This window comes from Cyanistes caeruleus, chromosome 8, assembly GCF_971803275.1.
Source record: "Cyanistes caeruleus chromosome 8, bCyaCae1.hap1.1, whole genome shotgun sequence".
NCBI classification, from domain to species: domain Eukaryota; kingdom Metazoa; phylum Chordata; class Aves; order Passeriformes; family Paridae; genus Cyanistes; species Cyanistes caeruleus.
This window is the reverse complement of record NC_141708.1, coordinates 5,552,475-5,571,624: the sequence shown is the minus strand read 5'-3', so window position 1 is coordinate 5,571,624 and position 19,150 is coordinate 5,552,475. Positions and strand designations below refer to the sequence as shown.

General features: G+C 43.4%; 1 protein-coding gene across 1 annotated transcript in view; it reads left to right on the top strand.

Annotated features, from left to right (window-relative positions):
• GRK5 (G protein-coupled receptor kinase 5) overlaps nucleotides 1-19,150 on the top strand; it is a 154,802-nt gene that overhangs the window by 61,845 nt on the left and 73,807 nt on the right. Inside the window, exon 2 of the mRNA XM_086900632.1 lies at nucleotides 299-394. Coding sequence (XP_086756758.1) covers nucleotides 299-394 — 96 coding nt within the window. The remainder of the gene's footprint in view (nucleotides 1-298; nucleotides 395-19,150) is intronic.

Genomic DNA, 19,150 nt, shown 5'->3' with positions numbered 1-19,150 from the left:
TTAAGTTCAAAAGAGTTGTGATTTGATCTGTATCATAAAATCATAGAATGGTTTGGCTTAGAAGGGACCTTAAAGGTCACCTAGTTGCAGCTCCTGCCATGGGCAGGGATATCTTTTGCTAGACCACATTGCTCAGCCCATTCAACCTTTCCTTGAACACTTCCAGGGATCTGCTTGCACCCACAACGTCCCAGCTTTAATTATTAATGGTGTCCATCAGAACTGTGACTGGGCAGGTAAACTTTAGGTGGAACTATGCCCTCAAAGCAAACTAATCCTGATATTTCTCTCTCTGCAGGAGGTGGAGGGAAACGCAAAGGCAAAAGCAAAAAGTGGAAGGAAATCCTGAAATTCCCTCACATTAGCCAGTGTGAAGATCTGCGAAGAACAATAGGTAAGAGCTTTCCCCTTCTTTGGAAGTAATGCATAAATAAAACAGTCTATCAGAACTGGCTGGTTAGAATGGCATTAAAGGTACTCATCACTACAGGGAATCAGTTCACAGGTGGGCATGCCATGCACATTCCTCCCCATGGTGCTGCCATGCAAACTCGGTGTTTTCTGTTCCTAAAAGGGGTTGTGGACCATGCAGGAGAGACTGGAATGATGAACTTGCAGGACAGGGCTTGGGGCTGGCAGCATCCTGGCCCTTTGTTTTCCATGCACAGGTTCCAGGACCGAAAAGGGTTTCACAGCTGGACCGTACCTGGCATGTGGGACAGGGGCTTTCACTCTGTCCCTACCAGTGTGGCTGTAAAAACACATTCAGAAAGGAATCCCCTCATCACATCCTGCAATTCCCTTCTAATAAGTATCTCCTTATCTGGGAGGAAATGAGACTTGCTGACTGTAGTTGAAGGTTAGTGTTAGTTATAGTGTGGATATGATGTTTGAAGCAGCAGCCACTGCTCCTGCCAGACAGGTTTGCTCAGCAGCACCTTCCCCAAGTCAGCCACAGCACAGCTTGGTGGAGGTTTTTTACAGGACATGTAAAAAACTTCTCTTAATTTGTTTTATTCATGTGGGCCAAATGCTGCAGATTTGGCAGGGAGCTTGCAGTGTCCATTTTCACAGCACTGCATTTCTCCTGCTCATACCTGCCAAATTTCAGCATTCTTTTGAGTGCTGCCTTGGCAGACAAGGCTAGTAGCTATCTCCTTCTGCATTCTCCCCTGAAAAGCCCAGGATTACTGGTCTCACCACAAGAGGTTAACTTCAGCATCTGAGGCTCCTTTTCTCCCCTACACATAAAATCCAGCCACTGGCAAGGAATGAATGAAAGGCAAGAATCTGTAACAACGGAGATAACGGGCAGCATAATTTGTCTAACTTGGGTGAACTCCTGGGGTCTGAGTGACAGTGCCCTGGCACTATTTACATTAGCAATCCACAGCATATTTATGCAGATAAAATATGTGGAATGTTTTGAAAATTCTTTTCATGGTCTCCAGTATAAATTTTCTTCCTTCACCTCCTGTTGTAGAGCTAAAAGAAGGTAAAGAAAAGAGGGAAGGCAGGAGAATAGAGTGCAGGTTTTCCCCAGCTGACAAACATACAAAGCCTGACCAATTTCTGAAGGTACAGGACCTACTGGAAGCAAATCTGACTTAATATATTGTAATTTGCAAAGGGAATTCTCCCCATTGTTCTGTCAGCCTTGGTTTCCAAGGGGGAAAATGGCTCCAGATAAAATGCTTGCTCTTTACAAAAAGTGTACTATCCTAAAATGAGTTATCTTTAAAAAATTAAGTCTGCCAATTATTTCTGTTTCTGAAATGCCATTTCTGGCTCTTTTTCTGTGTGTCAGCTTCACCCTAATGTAATTTGTTTTGCATTTTTTTGTGAATTATTTGGTGATGTAACCAGGCTGTTGTGGGATCTCAGGGTGGATTTGGTTTCAGTCACTTCAATGATTACCTGTTAACTGGGAATTTCAGCAACTGCCTTTTCCACAGTGGGAAATAAGGTCCAAATCCTGGTTCTGTGACTGATTTTTGTTGAGTTGCTTTCCCACTGAGCTGGATGTGATTATACAAGGAATGAGGCACTGCTCAGCCTGAATGATGTTATCTGTCCTTGCTGGCTCTACCATTTTCAGTAAATCTCTGAAGTAGGAACATCCCAGACAAACAGTTGTCCGACATTCTTGCTGATACAGGACACACCTTGGGTGGGTGGGTCTATAGTGTTAAGTCCTTTCTGTGTGTGTGCTCAGGATGGATCCATTGCAGATCCCTTGCACTGGGCTCTGTGTTCCCTGAGGACAGGAACAAGTACTGGGCACTGCAGTCTGGCCTTAAATGGCTTCTTTTCCTGCCTCTGCCGAGGAAGAACTATTTCCCTGGCCTTAACCCTTCTTAATTTTTTATTTTCTTCAAGATCTTTAAAAGGATCTCGGGATTTCAGAGCAGTGTCTGCACAGGTACAGGGAATGTACTGAAATCTTTCCTGTCCCTTCAGCTGCTCTGGGACTTTTAGGGGATTCAGTGTCTTGGGGTGTCTGCACATCAGCCCCTGCCCTAACAATTTCTTACCCTTCTAGTCAGTGCTAATAATGAAATAGAGACCCAGAAAGGCTTTTTCCTCCAAGTCTAGGTTGGATGGAGCTTTTAGTGGAAGGTCTTTTGGGGGGATTGGAACTGAATGATCTTTCCAACCTTCCAACCCAAACCATGGTTCTAAACTTTATACAAGGCAAAGGCTGCTAATTCCATTTCTTTAGAGATCATTACAAACACAGGCAGCTTCTGCTCATCACAGACCTCGTTGCTGCCTGTCCTCCTCCCAGCATTTTCCATCAAACAGAGTCTTGCCACTTAGCTTAAAAAAAAATCACAGCGAGCTTTAGAGGGTTGGATGAACTGGAGCACTGGGCTGTTGAGGTTTTGTTGTATTCCTCTCTTCTGGTTCTTCCCAAGAGCCTCTGGGGAAAGGCTGGAGGCAGGAATGGGATGGACTTTTTGATTTAGAGCAGTCATGGACTGCAGAGCTTAGTTTAATGCAGCCATAAGCAACAGATGGAAAATGCTGCTGTTGTAATTGTGGCAGCACGGCCTACATGCGTGTGTAGATGCCCACATTTTGGTGTAAAAACGTGTGTGCTTTTGCACCCCGCTAAGATGTACTGAAAAGAGTCTGTGTCTTAAAAAAAAAATAGCGTAGTGTGAAAAGAAATCTGTGAAAAACAGGAAGGCTGAAATAAACCAAGGGTCTGCGACCTGTGTTGACACAATTATGAGTCAGTTCATACCTTTTGGTTACCTCTGTGTTTACAGGAGACTCTGTGTTTGACTATCCATCATCTGGTGTCTCACTGAAAGACTCGCTTAGTAAAGCCCTTTTTTCCCCCTCCTTCTTGTGCACAGAAATAAAAATCAAAACACCCGAGAGAAACACTGCTTTTTGATAAATAAACAAACACTGGAAACATCTTTATTAGAAGTGCCATTCAGCCAAGGAGCTATTTTTTTGGACTGGACTTAAAAGCAACTTCTTTTCTGCTTTCTTTTTTGTCCAAAGTACGCAACACCTTTTGCAGGGAAATTCAGTGGCCTTCATTGTGTGCTAATTAAATAAGCAAGGGAAGCAGGGATGCTGCACTTTACTGGGCTCTGAGAGAGGCTTGTATACTATGAATGGCTAATGCATGTTTCCATTTGCAGCCCTCTTCCTGGCTGTATTTAATTGTATTAAAACAACCGGCCCTTCCCATGTTGGAAGATTTCCATATTGGCACCAGAGGCCCAGTCAATCGATAAAAACTGATGTTTGAGGCATAGTTACCATGACTCATGTGATGGATGCTGCTGTAGATGGGGTTCTGCTGTCTTTAAAAACTCACAGATGACAGCTTAGCAAAAGAGAGATGTTTCAAGGGAAGAGAAAAAAGTAGCAAGGAATAGCTTTAAAAGTTCCTGCATTTGACTCGACATGAAGAGATGCCACAAGTTAGAGATATCCAGCAGTTTAAAGGCCATCAGTAACCAAAAATATAAGAAAAAGGTGTAATTTGAAAGGCCAGAGCATCTTTTTGATGATAAAAGATTCTGGATGTCTGTAAATATTTCTGAATGACGCAAAAGGTTCTGTTGGTTAAAAGTGTGGAATTTTTATTTCTTTTGCTAAGACCCATTCTGTGCTTTTTTCTTGCATGAAAAAAAACCTGCCTGAGTGAAAGAGTTGATTATTCTGATCTTTGGCAAATTTTCATTCACAACTGTCCAAATGCTATATATAATAAATCAAGACTTTTTTTACCCCATAGATTGAACCTTGTGGGGAAACTGCCACAGAATGTGGCTGTGTTTGTTGCATAGAGTGATCTGCTGCATTATTGCAGAAAATTTTTAACTCCTTTGGTAAAGCAGTTTCTGGTTGTGTATGATGCTCAGGTAGAAGAGAACGCTGAGGATTTCTCTTGTTAAATATTTTTATTCAGTGAGATTTTGAGTAAATTTTACTCAATGAATTGAGTAAATTTTTCTAGTTATTTTTTAGCTAGTGCTTTAAAACCATGACACACAGTCAGAAAGATCAGCCCCATTAATACTAATTTGACCATTCTTGGTTAAAAAAAAAATAAAAATTCTTCTTTTGCCATTTAACCTCTTACATTTACCTAGGGTAAAAGTAGCTTGAGCTTCTGGCACATTCTTTTCAGTGTTGTTAAAAATACACTTCTGTGTGAGAAACACTTTGTAGAGCTGGTGAACAGAGTAAGTAGGACAAAATCGAAGCCACTGAGTTCACATGCTCACTTTTTACAAAAGCTGGCTCTTTTCTCCCTCCCCCCCACTCTCTTGGGTATTGTACTTTTTCAGACATGATCAAGACCTTCACCTACACGATTTTTTTTTCAGTCACTTTGCAGTTTATCTGCCTGGAGGCACAACTGGCAGCAGGATTCAGATGCTTTGAGTATTTGTGGAGCTTCCTAGAAATGCTTTGCAGCCTGCACTGAGCTCCATCCTGTGGCAGAAAGCCTCCTGCTGTACCCCCATTGTTCATTCAAAGGTAGCTTGGACCTCCCTGCTCTGCTGCACAGTGCTGGCACATCTTTCATGGATTCCCACCAGCCATTCTTGGGTTCCTTTACTCCAGAGGTTTTCCAGCACTGCAGAGAGAAATTCATGGGTGAGGGGTCTTGCAAAAGCAAAGGGTGAGTTTTCACCCTGAGAGACTGAGTGACAACATGGCCATGGTCGGTGTTCACTGTGGGGTGTGTGGCACCCTGCCCCTCTTCTCTGGCATCACCCCTGGGGCTGTATCCCCTCAGGGGATGGAGATGTGGGCAAGGAAATACACTCCATGTGCACATCCCAGAGCCTGAGGCCACGTGGTGGTGTCACATATAAAGCCCAGGCACTGGAGCTGGGAAAGAGAAGGCATCAAAGCCCCGTCTGATCAAAACCAAAAAGAAGCAGCCAATTTTCTCTCCACCAAATTCTTCACCTCTGATGTTTACAGTGATTAAAAAGCATGGTTGGGAAATGTAATCCCGAAGCCAACAAATAGATCAAAGGAAGGAATTGCAGCTTGCCTTCCACTGTAAATAACCAAGCTCAGCTGGTTATAACTTCTGTGATTGTCTTGTAGTATTGGTCTCAATCCTGCACCTAAGGCTGGCATGGTGTTTTTGGCTAAAACTAGAGTTTAGTTTTTGAGAAATGTTCTTCTGGTAGAAAGCATTAGCTTTCCTTGGAAAAAACTTCTACATTTTTATTGGAAATAGGTTTTCAACAAGCAGTCAGGATTCCATGGCATGAAATAACCGCAAGGGGAACCATCTCCTTTTCTTTCCAAATGTGTAGGAATCAGGGTAGCTGTGTTGGGAAGGTGCTGGTGGGGAGTGTGTGTACAGCCAGAGCTGAGTACCCAGCACAGAGCTCTGCACCACTTTGGGGAGGAACTGGGTTTTCTGGGAACCCGGGGAACTAGAACTACTGTAGTAGAAAACGCTGTCTAGTAAAAATATTTAAATAAATAAATAGGACAACATCTTATTGTTGTTATGATGTTAACTTAAATATATAGCTGGAGAAATTCATATCACTTAAGGCCCAAGCTGGAAAACATGTAGGCTCAAAAATAATTCTTGAACCACACAGGGCATCCCTTTAAATTCAGTTGATGCCAGGTTGGGGGCGGTTTAGCAATCAGAATCATGCCCTGTGTGACAAGCAGTTTTCCCACACTGCTGCCCTTGGTTACCTGCAATACATGACATATTTCAGTCACTATCAGCAGCAGCAAAGGGATATCTTGCTGTTCTCCCATCAGCCCTCCCCTGGGTGTTTGTTTGCAGCCCAGGTGCTCAGGGGAGGGAGTGGGGCTCTGCATCACCCCTGGGGTCACCAGGACCTGAGGGCCTCTTCTGGCTGATCCCATGGATGCTGGAGTGGTGCCTAACAGAAGATGTCCTGGGATGAGTTATCCTCTGTGGTGGCTGTCTGCAGGGCCAGTACAGAAAGAGCAGAGAGAAGAACCCAAGGAGGATCAAAAACAAAGCTGGAAGGACTCCTGAAAGCTGTGGATAGGATTTATTACTCTGGAAAAAGTTATGCAGAGTTTTTTGGATTACATTAATACAGAAAAATACCTCAAACTGATTCATTTCTAAAGGAGAAAGTCCTTCCCCTTGACAGTGCCCACTCCATACGCTTCCTTTTCCCTCACTTTCTTTTTTCCTTTTTCTGCAGTAGACATCACTTTCCTTTCCCCTCTCTTCCTTGAGCCAAAAGGTCTCTGTTGCTCCTTCAAAGTACAGCTTATGCAATCTTTCCAGCACAGACCTTCCTGCAGAGTTACCCTGTAGTTTCTTGGACTTGACATGCTGTCCCATATCGTGAATACATCTAAATTAAATTAGATACTCTTCAGGGGCAGGAACTGGCCACATGATAGAAACAGTTCCAGCTCATGAAATGATATGGCTGACGTCAAAACCATATTGTTTGTTTACAAACCCTCAGTTGGTTCAGTTCCTTTCTTTAAAATCCTTCAGATTCAACTGTAATTCCATCATAAACATAGGTTTCCAGTGCTCAAATGTGGACAAGCAGAGCAATGTTTGGTGCCCTTGCAAGATTAGCTGTATCCAGTTTATAGCTACGGGTGGAATTGAGAAGGGCTTGGGGTTTTTTTTTCCCCCCTTATAATTTTTTTTAATGCCATCACAGAAAGTATGTGAAAAACAAGCTGTTTTATGCATCTAGTGAGACTCAAGACTAACACTGGGAGAACAGGCTGCTTGCAGGCTGCTTGTGCTTGACAGCTTCCAGGACGGGAAGGGGACGCAGGGGAAATGAGTTGAAATGATCTCAGTCCACGTTCTATTTACAGAATTTATTTCACAAGACTTAATCCATTAAGTATTACCTTGGCAGGGGCAACCCAGAAATAAAGCAAGAAAGACATTGCTATTCTCCATAAAGAATGGGCAGCAAATCCACATTTCCTTAGCAAAACGTGAGCCCCCACCAGTCATCCTTCAATAGAAAGCCTCATAAGGAACAAATAATATCACTAAACTTCTGTATTTTTGTTTTGTGGCAAAGACTGTATTAGCCTTTGCAAACTGAGAAGGAAAAAAATGCCACGACTTGCACACTTGAATTCCTTTCCAACGTTATTACAGGGATATGCAGGAAGGGAATTAGAAGAGAATATATCCTTTTACAAGATCCATTTCATCTCTTGCTGAAAATAGAAGTAGATATTGTGAGCTGCAGGGTTTTTCATTATCTCATTAGGTAATATGAGTCATTAAGTCTAATTAATACTTATGCAGTGATTTGTAAAAAGCTATAGAAGTGCTCACGGGTCCTGTTAAATAGTAGTACTTGGTTGTTAAGGAAATTTATTTTAAAACCAATTCAGCATTTGCTGGGTGTGGGGAATGAGAGGTAGGGCTGCATTTAGGTAAAACCTTGCTCTTATCCCTGCAGGACTCTCTTGTAGCTTTGCTCCTGGTAGTGATGGGAAGGTGGTGGCAGGACAGAGCTTGGCTGGCTCTGCTGGAGTCAGAAAGTTTCCCTTAAATTAAACTGTGCAGCAGCTCTCTTATAATGGAAGGAGGGAACTGCAGGGAGGGAAAAGGGAGAGGAAAGATCTACCAGACCCTACTTTATAGGGATGCTGTGAAAGTGAACAGCCTGAAATCCTCACCTTTGGGGATACACTCAGGCTTTCGGGGAGGGATGGGATTAGCCCAAGTTAATGCTTTTTGAGGAAAAGAACTCATTTGGAGTAGCTGGTAGAGGAAGTGTTACTTTGACTTGGTTTCTGCTGGTTACTGCAGAGGCCTCTAGGATTGTGTCTTGGGCTTTGTTTTAGGGTTTTCTGGGAACAGTCATGCACCAGGGAAAGTCCTTAGTGGAAATATGGCCCATTGTTTGTTGTCCTTGTGCTCACGGCTTCCAGCTTTCAAGGAAAAGAGAGGTTGAATGTTTTTAAGATAATCCCACACCTATCTTTTAATTCTGGTTTCAAGACAGCATGAAGGAATTTGCATGTGGAATGTTACGAGCCTGATTTTTCTGTGGTTTGGCTGAGTCCCTGAAGTCATTGAGAGATTCCATTTATTTTTCAGGTAATCGCTCTGTGCTGCTTTGAAAACACTTGGAGGTGATAATTTGAAATATTTATCTGTGCTCTGTAGGACAGAAATCAGGGCATGGCCATGAAATCTGCTAAATATTGCTATTAAAATAGAAACCCCCCTCAGCAGAATCAAAGCAGGAGCTATGAGGCCATTTCTGAACAGAGCCCTTGGTTGTGCCAGTACTGTTATTTACTTATTAATCACACTTTTACCATGCTAAACTGATTCCAGGGAATTCTAAGACAAGTAAAATAAAATACTCTCTGCCCTAAACTGCAGTCCCTTAGCTGAACTAATGGAAAGGATGAGTGAAAGTCCAATTTAGGGAAAAGAAACAATAATATAATGCAAACTATGAAAAAGTCTCCCAAGTTTGGGCAGGATGGTAGACTGATACTTGATCTTGCTGAAGACCCCCCTGTTGTTCTGGCATTGGTAAAGCCAGTGAAAAATGGTTCAACAAAATGTCTGAACTCTTGTATTCCTCTAAAAATATTTTATGGAACAAGACATATTTAAGTTACAATTCAATTTAATATATTAAGAAAAACATGAAGGGTTTTACTTTTTCAGAAGAATTACTAATTTCAAAAGATGGGGAGTCTCTATAGTATTAAATGACTCACAAAAAATATAATCTTTGGAGATGCTTACAAATTTCTCTGTACCTGCCAGATTTCACCATCCTGCAGCCCTGCACCAGCTTTATATTTGTACAGTGGCACTTTGAAGGTCTCTCCACGTCACATTGATTTTCTGAGCTCTCTCTTGGACAAGTTAGGTCAGTGTTGACAGATTGGTAAAGGCTGTTCTCATGAGCAACAGGACCTGGCTCAACTACATACAAGTATTTGCAGTGTTGAAACAGCTCTCTATAAGTAAGTGCTTTCAGGCTTTCATAACTCCTGGTTCAAAATATTTTTGGCATTTGTAAACATGGCTTATGGAGAAACATGGTTTTGAGCGCAGGAAGAATTTGGTGTAAGTCACTTCAGAACTATTCTGATCAGTCCAAACAAACAACATTCAGCATTTGAGCACCAGGCTTGTCGCATTTGACCTTTTGGTGTGGGTATAGTTTGTTTCATGAGCAGTGACTGCAGCACACTGAGCTTCAAGAGAGGTCTAAAAAGGAAGTGGGGACACCCTCAAAGGTACAATACTGACTCTATAATGCGAAAGAGAGAAACACGTGGTGGGAAACTGACTGAGTAACAGGGAATATTTGATTTAAAGTAGCGAAGTATGACGTGTTTATGCTGATCAGCTCTCCAGCAGCCAAAGCCAACTGGCAGCCCTGCCACTTCAAGCAAGATCCTTTTCAGATTTCCTTTTCGGATCTCTTCAGCTGAACCTGCTAAGCCTGACCATGAGTAACACGGTGGGAAATCTTTGGGAAAGAGCTCTGTGCTGGTGACAGGGTGGGTCCCACATGGGAGGGAGCAAACCTGTCCTTGGGAGGGAACAACAGCACTGTTGGCTCCTGGAGGCCCCTGTGTGCCCAGATCTGTGCCCAAGGAGGATGGAGAACAGAGGAAAGGAGAGTGGGTGAGCTAAAATAAATAAATATACATCCCCTTTGTGCCATCAGTGGGAGGATTCCCAAGGCTTGTTCTGCTTCTTGAGGGAGGAGAAGAGCCAGCATGAAAAGAGCAGCTGTTGAGCAGCCCCAGTGCTGGGAGTGGACCTCATGACTGTCCTTAACTCCATGGAGGCTTTCTTCCTCCAAGGTAGAAACCCTTTCCTTCTAAAACTGCTTTCATCCCTGCCCAGGAGACTGTGGGTGTCCATGGGGCGCCATAACCTCATTATCTTCTATGGAAAAAAAACCCAACCAACTTCTAAAAATATTGTCTATGTCAGTATTGTCTATGCCAGTGTGACTATGAATCAGTGGTCAGAGCTGCGAGGGAGAATTACAGCCTTTTCTCCCTGTTCTTTGCCATGGACAGCCCCAAGTCCTATGACTGGGACTAATGTCTTTTTTAGAATCTACATCAAAGTCTCCTCAGGGGGCAGGGGCCATTGTTATGAGTTAAAAATCAGATTCTTTAGGTGAGATCTTAAGGAGCGAAAGGAGGCGATGCGAAAGTTTCAAACTGGGCAGAGGAGCTGCCAACACAAAGGTCACACAAGGTTGTGGTTACTCCCACTGTGCTCTGCAAAGGGCTCTGAGCACCAGCACAGACTGGGATTACAACAGGGCCAGTACAGAGACAGGGAAGACACGGATCCACCCTGTAGCCATGCGGTTTTCACAAGTTTTCTGGCACTCACTGGCCTCTGTTCCAAATGCTAAAGGAGCTCTGATGGAGACCTGCCATCCCCCCTCAAAAAAAAAAAAAAGGGATAGGATTTTGTTCCCAGTAGCAGCGTTGAACTAAGTGGAAAGTAACCATCACCCACAACCAGTTCCTAGTAAAGCACCTACAGACTCTGAAATCTACAGAGTGCTCCATTAGTGCTCACTGTAACTCCTAGCATAGGTAGGACATTCCTTTATTTTCTCCTTGTTCATATCACATGAGAAAACTTGTCCTTCTCCATCCCCAAGGACAGATTATAATTCTTTCCTAACCCCCCGTGTTCATTGCAGGGGGGTTGGAGTAGATGACCTTTAAAGATCCCTTCCAACCCAAACTATTCTGTAAACAGATTCTGTGATTCTAGCCTTCTGTCTCACTCATTGCTGGAGGCTGATGATGCTAAATCACATCTCCCCAAAAGCCTTTATTCTTTGTGTAAATTAGCTGATAGCTTCCTTCTACTGATGCAAGTCAAAACAATGCTTTAGCTGGCAGAATTATGTGGAATTCTGCCTCATCTGTTTTTTGCCTCCCATCAACAAACTCGTATTTCCCTAACAAGTCCTCAGATCTGGCAGTTTTCCAGGGTTTCCCTTTTTGGTAGGCAGCAATAAGGAAGGGAATCTCATCTTGCTGCCAACTCACCCACTTACAGTATGCATTGGGAAGGGATCAGAAAGCCTTTCCTTTGACTGCCTCAGAGAGAGAAGGCACTGGGAGTTCAGCTGGAGGCTCTGCCTGTGAGATGTGGGTCATCAAGACAAATCAGAGAGCAAATGCACCCCTTTGCTTTTCTTCCTGCCCTTTTTACCCTTCATTTGAGCAAATTTAGGTCCTGGTGATGCATAGACAGCATCCCTTGAAAGGGAGATGTGTGTATCTACTGGGCAGGTGCTGTCTGACTCCCCTGTCTGTGCTCTGGTGCAGGGTGGAGGTACAATGGCAAGAGAGGGAACATTGCAGTGACCGTGATCGCTGGCCCTTGGCCGGCTCTGCCAGCCTGGGTGCCAGTAGTGGTGGTGGGTTTTGCATAGCTGTGGGTTTGATACCAGGCTAGCTTGCCAGCTGGCAGCATGAGCTGGGTGACTTTCAACTCCACAAATGCCATGCCAGCATCTGTTTCTCATCCTACAGCATTTTAAATAATGCACGTTTCCAGCTGCCTTGCCCTTCCTTCCCAATTCTGGAGTGCAGTTTGCTGGTTCCATGCATTGCTCTGGGATGCATTTCCAGGCTATGCAGTTGGCATGCAAGGCAAAGCCGATCAGGGGGCTGCAGGATTTGATGTGAACTGTCCATGCCCTCATCGTCCAGTACGGATCAGAAGAAATCCTCAGCCGTGAGGAGTCCCACAGCTTGTGGAATGCGTTAATTAAACAAGAATCTCTGGAAGAGGTAAAGTGGTAGAGGTCCTCTGCAGATAACTTGGCAGCTCCCTAATACAGTATTCATGGCTTCAAGTCTCTCGGGGGGGGGGGGGGGGGAAATTGCTTTATAAAAGGTTTTTTAAAGCCCAGCTTTCCAGTAGGAATGTATTTGAAGAACGCAGTGAAGGCTGTGGAATCATGCTGCTCCCAAGCAGAGCAAAGATTGAATTCCGGTGCTTTGTTTGGGGTAAATTGCTGACCTTTGTCTTCAGCATTAAAGCCATCTGAAGAAAACCATTCCTAGCATGCAACAAGTTACTTTTGCTGGATTCTTTCTTGCATACAGTGTAATAGTTTAATATGAATATAGCAGGAAACAAGGAAAATTGAAAGCATAATTAATTTTGAATGGCATGATGTAAGAGGTGATTTCTTTTAAGGAGCTAGAAGACAGAGGGATCAGCATTGAATATTTTAAGTAGGGTCTTAGAACAGTCCTGTAATGGACTTCTCCATCCCTCCCTCCACTTAGGACCATAAGTTCTATGTTTCCTGCTAGTTCTCTTTTTTTATTTATAGACTTTAAGCCTTAATCAGAACAGTTTTACTTATCAGGTTGTAAAAATCCTTTATTTCCTGTCCCAGAAAGTCAATAAGTGTTTGCTTCTTCAGCTCAGTAACAGTTCCCCCATTCTGCTTTCTGGGCAGATTTACTCAATATCACTGCAATTTCTACCCACTGAGCCAATGTCTCTAGGCACAAACTCTTCCTGCAGTGTTACAACTAAGCCTTTTCTACAGCAGCCTTGCCATTCCTCAGATTTCTCCTCCCCTTCAGAGCCTGGGAAAGCAGATGGACCCTATGGGATGACCTGGGGGGGAGTCAAGAAATCCAGGCTGTTAGAGCTGAAGGGGGGAAGCACATTCCACAGGAGACAAGCCTTGCAGCAGGAGTGTTTGCAGAGCTCCAGCCCACATTGCTGATCTCGAGCTCTCCAAGGGACTGGAGTGGCACGGGGACAGCAGATGTCTGGTCTTTAGGCTGGTGTGGTGTGGTGTTTTCCACTTGAGCTGGAGCTCAGCTCCCAGCTAATGACAGCCATGGGAACCCTGTGCAGTGCAGGGCCGAGCAGGGCACCTGGCAGGAAAAATCCATGGCAAAGCCTCCTGCTGCTCTCAGCCATCTGAAAGGGGAAGCCAGCAGAGTCACTGCAGAGAGCTCCATAGCCAAATGTCAAGCCCACAGTTCCCTCATCAGCCATAAGGAGAAAAACACTTGGCAAATCCAACCCAGCCCTCAACCTGAGTGATGGAACAGCCTCCTTCAATCTGGCTTCTCAGAAGTGCTGACTTTTTCATTATGTTTTAGTAAATCAGTTTTATTCCTCACCTCAGGCTTGAAAGCTGCAGTTCAAGTCTCTGAATCCTATTGGACTGGCCTGTCACTCAGCTGCCCAAGAGTGTATCCAGTGATACCCAGATGGGATGTCCTGTCAGAGCTCTGCATATGATATAAAGCTAGGGATGGTGTGGATCTCCCATGGAAGTCCTTGGGGTCAGAGAAACGGGTCTTGGCATTGCACTGCAGCTTCTGTTGCTGGAGAAGGGGAAGGCCATGTGGTTGGTGTGCTGTAATAAATATAGCTGACCTGAGGGAACTGCTGTGGGCAAAGAGCTGTCTGAGGCCTGGGGGAGGTTGTCAGTCTGCAAAAGGAATGCGGACTCTGAGTCGTATTCAGCCCTGGAACCAAACAGATCAGGGTTAAAGCATCTGAAAAATGACAGAGCTATGGCCATTGTAAAAGATCATGCTTTATTTCAAGGCAGGGCAAAGTGAATACAAAAACTGATGTCCCAGGCAGCATGAGATGAGTAGGAAAACATTACTGCCACCATAAAAACCCATCATGAAAAGGCAAGATCAAATGGAGAAGAGCAAAACCAACACCACAACATGCATTCTGGTTTTGGGCTGCTGGAAGTTCTCATGATCTTTTGGCTGAGTTAACAGGAGCTCTTTGCCCAGGGCCCTTGCCAAGCAGCCCATGATTTACAGGTGTGATTGCACATGGTAAATGCAGCAGGCAGGGGAGCAGCCTTAAAAGAGTGGCAGCACAGGCTTGTGAAGAAGAAGCAACTAAATGTTTCTGAGAGGCTTCCCCCAACCTGAAAACGAACAGGGTGTTTCATGCTGTTGCCCATTGCAGCTGGCAATAGCCTAGCAGGCATTTGTTATTTCAAAGTGGACATGCACTGTCATTTCATGGTGTTGATCTATGCTACTTTAAAATAGAATGCTTAGGAAATGGACCGTGCCTGGACCTCCTGGTCTCTGATCTGCAGCAACTGAAATTTATGCCCCTATTAATTTTAGAGAAAGGTTGTTTTAAGGCATTGTCTCAGGCATTTATTCTTATTAATGACCTACTGTAGCTCTTTGAAACCTCTGCTCTTACCCAGGACTCAGCCAACTACTCACGGACAGTGAGGCTTGTGGGATCCAGAAATGAAGTCAATGCCATATGGCTGGACTGATGTAGAGCTGGGAGATATGATGTGATCCCAGACAGACACAAGGAAAAGGTGGTGGGCAGTAACAGAGTTTGTTAATCAGTGATTTCTTACCTTCCCTGTTTATTTTTTTGGTGGATTCCAAATATATTCCAACTGAAATGTGAATACCCACATGGAAATTTTAAAGCTCTGACCTTGCTTACTGAGCTTTTCAAAGTCATTGGGCTTCTCTAAGTACATGCTGAAAGACATGGTCTGTTCCAGGTGTTTTTAGTTATTTAATCTGAAAATTATGTGAAGGCTGGAGTGAAGAATACAGGAAAATCTGATAAAAACCTTAAGAAGATCACAAATTAAAATGTTGTCTCACAAGAATGCTGAACTGGGGAAAAAAAAGAGAAGCAGACCATTTCAATTATATGAATTATCTGATTTGGAGAACTCCACAGTACAACAGCTCCCATTGAAATCAAGGGACTTTGTATGAATTCCTGGACTATTTTGCAACATTTTTAAGACTTTTCACAATGATGGATGAAGAGGGGAATTATCTGAATAATGTGCTACAGTACTTTCAGTGAGGCTGTGCCAAGGGCAGCACCAGGTGACAGGATGGATGAAATCAGACTGGTCAACACAGACACCTAAGGCAAAGGGAGCATTGTCTTGGGTCTGTTCAGTGGAAATATTATTTGTGAGAGACGCAAGCAGATTATTCCACGCTAGAGCCAGGTCCGGCCACTCTTACTGATCTAATTTGTCTCCAAAACCAGTTTTCTTAATTGTGCTGGAAATTTTACATCTTCCATCTGTCATATTTTTGCTGACTTCCTGCCAGTATTTGCACAAGCCATTGTCGTTGAACAGTGTAGATTGGTCCTGGGGAAAGTAAGGCAAGTCAGCCATGCTCACTGTGTTGACTGTGTGATTCAAAAGTGGTTTGGCCACTCCTAAAAAAATGAAGAAAGAAAATTCTCTTGGTCCTTGGCAGAGGATAAGGTGACAACTTTCCAAACACCCTGATTTCCTTTCACTTGAAGTCTGACATCCAAAAAATGGGGAGGCTGTCGTCACATTTATGAGTGAGTTCATTTGAGAGCACAGTGATCAGTCAAGGGAAGCTGGCCAACAGGACAGGGTGGAAGAGAGACCTCTTGCAGATGGTTGGTTGGTTTTTCCCCCAGGGGACTTAGCTGGGACACTCCAAGACAAAAGACGTTTGCTGTCATCCACAGCAAATGTTCTCCAAGTGCTCCACCACATTTGGCAGTTCCAGCCAGGGTCGACTCAACTCTTGATGTTGCCCAGGACTATAAATTCTGGTCTGTGTAGTTTGTTGTGAGAGGGATTATCAGAGGAGATCTGTTACTTCAGCTTGTCTCTGCTCTGCTTGGACACTGCAGCTTATATGGAATTTCTTATTTAGAGTAGGATGTTAAATGTAGTGTCCTGGCTAAATTCCAGCCTGGGTGTTTATACTCTGCTCAATTAAATGCCATTGCTGGATCATTATGTGAAAGCAAACTCTGGTGCTTGTCCTTTGCTAGTAATGTATATACCCTTAAGACCTGATTTATGGAGTGGCACATCAACCCTCCTCTGAGGATCACAAAGTCATGATTCACATCAATAATGATAGTGTGCACTAGGCCAGACCTTGTGGATTCTTTTTCTTGTTTTTTTCTTTGTAATCTCAAGGTTTATTTTCTTGCTCTTGCAGTACTGTTGCTTTTCCTACAGTGTTAGTGTCCCTGAGTTATCACATGATGTATCTCCAGCATGCTGCTGTACCACAGGTCCAGGCAGTGGGGGAAGGATAAAAAGCCAGATCTTTTAAATCAGGGCAGTTTCTCAAATGCATATTTCTTCAAGAGGCTTGTTTAGTCTGTTTCTGTTTTGCCAGGATGTGTGTTTTTAGGAGTCTCCTCCTTTGCCTGTTTAAGTCATGATTCTCTTTTGCTACATCAATAGTAGCAGTCAAACCTGAGAAGACTTCAAGGTGTATCTGATGGGCTTCCAAAAGCAATGAATATTTATTTGTGTTCTCTAAACCTTTCCACTCATTGGGGTAGGACTGCCCTGATTTTCTGTGTTTGTTCAGTGCCTAGCACCATACTCCCCTCCATATGTTCTTGGTCCAGTGCCATGATTAGCCATTAGCACAGTAAAATAACCTTTATTAATAATAGTGCTAGAAATTATTAGCAGGAAGAGTGAATATGGAGATACAAGTTTGCTTTCCCCTGCATTGCTTCTTTGGAAGAAGGTATCTATTCCTACAGTACATACATAGATACAGTAGAGATTTCCTGTCTTCTCTTTAAGTCTTGCATCAGAGGCATAGCCACAGGTTTCCCCTCTTCGCCTGCCAAAAACCAGGTATTTATTTAATTTTTAAAAGTATTGATTGAATTATCTCATTTTCTAGCTGCAAGGAATGGTAGAAATTGTTGATCTGTAGAGCAGTGGTTTGACTCAGCCATATCAGGTGAACTGACCTATTGAAACATAACAAGAGTCCAGGTTTTGCCTAAAAAGGATGCATGCCATGAGATGGAGAATCAGTTGCAGATCTCATTAAGGCCAAATACATTTATTTTATTTTTACCTGAAGCATAATTAATTCAAGAAGTGAGTTCCACAGGTTATATTTTTAGATACTCCTGGGCCAAGCTGAAGAAGAGAAAAGCTGGTCATTTCCTCATAGCTGGGCTGCAATGAACAGAACAAGAACAATGGTTTCAGAGGGGGGACTGATGGCTCCAGACTTCTTCTATAAAGCAGCTGGAGGCTGGAATTCACACATGAAGGACGTGTCTTTGTATGTGTTCTGAAAGCAGCATGACAGAAATGTTGTGCTGTGACTTGCATAAGGTGTAGCTCCACTTCCCAACAGTTCCATGTGCACTGTTGCTGGCAGAATCCAAGACCACGACTCTAATGGCAAACTCACATGGGAACCAAACGTGCCCAGCCAACCTCAAGCTGCCTTTGGATCTCTTGACTGAGGAACACTGGAGCTGTACATCTGTTTTTTCACACGGGGTTGGTTCCATCCAGAGGGTCAAAGCTGTGTTAAGGATGATGCTGGTCATGCACAGGCAGTAAAATGATCTTGCCCTGCAAGTGCTGCTTCCTAAGTTTTCTTCTTGACTTCATCTCCACAGATGAGATCAGTGGAAAGGAAGATGGGGAGGGAATAGCATGGAGATTGCAAAACATGCTGGGAGAAATGTACTTTTCCATGCATGTCTTGCTTGCTGGACTGCACATTCCTCTTTCCCTGATGACAGTGTTATGTGCTGGGTTTTGCTGGTAGCTAGGCAGCTACCCAGAGCAACAAATCCAGGTGCCAATGAAACTTTCCATCGACTGAAGTGGGTTCAAGGGCAGCAGTAACAACTCACAATTCAGTCTCTTCTGAGGCCACAACACAAGGTCCCATGCAATATTTTTAACTGCAAATTATTCCAAAATCTCTCTCAAAACATAATCAGTACTTCATGCTGCGCATCTGTACCAAGGATTTAGAAGAAAAATGGGTTATTAGTACCTAATTTACATTTTACATTTTATGTTTTATGCTTCCTGGCAAGTTAAAGCTGTGGTCAATGGTTCGGCCCCAAATGGCCTTTCATTACTCAGGCTGTCCAGACATTCATAACCTTATGAGTCCTTACCAAAGAGGCTCAGATTTGTGCCAGAAGTATTGGGAGGAGAGAGCGTTCATGTGGAATATGTATAATGTAAGAACTGAACGGAATTCAAGGAAAGTAAGGTGATATTAATCCCTGATAAGCAGAGAGAGATGCTCAATTATTATAAATCATAAAATTATGCAAAATGTTGCATGAGTCTTATGCCGTCGCTCTTATTTTTTCTCTTCTTCTGCTGTTTTATGTTTATCTATTTAGGCTAAAACTCTGGAAAAAGAAGCTGCTTGTGTTTTGGTTCCCATGTGACCCTCAAAGATAGCATCCTCTGAGAGTTTTGCAGTCAGCATCCAGTGAGGCTCCCAAGTCAAGGTCCCCAAACACCACAGGCAGGACAGCACTGGCTCTGGAACACATGATAAATAATAACAACACTTCTCCCAAAGCCAGACCTTCTGAGTAAGGGTTACCAGTGGGCTGGGCAGCACCATCCATTATTGAATTTGTCTAATATTGGACATTATAAGAGCAAGATGTTGCCAGAGTTATGTAGACTGAAATTTTCCATGCTGGATATTTTCCGTGCTACATTTTTTTTTTCTTCTTCTTCTTTTTAATTTTGTTTTAGTAAAACTAAGTCTGAAGTTGCAAGCCAAGATTGATCAGAAATATCATCAGTCTGGTGAGGAAATGAGTGCTGGTGAATTA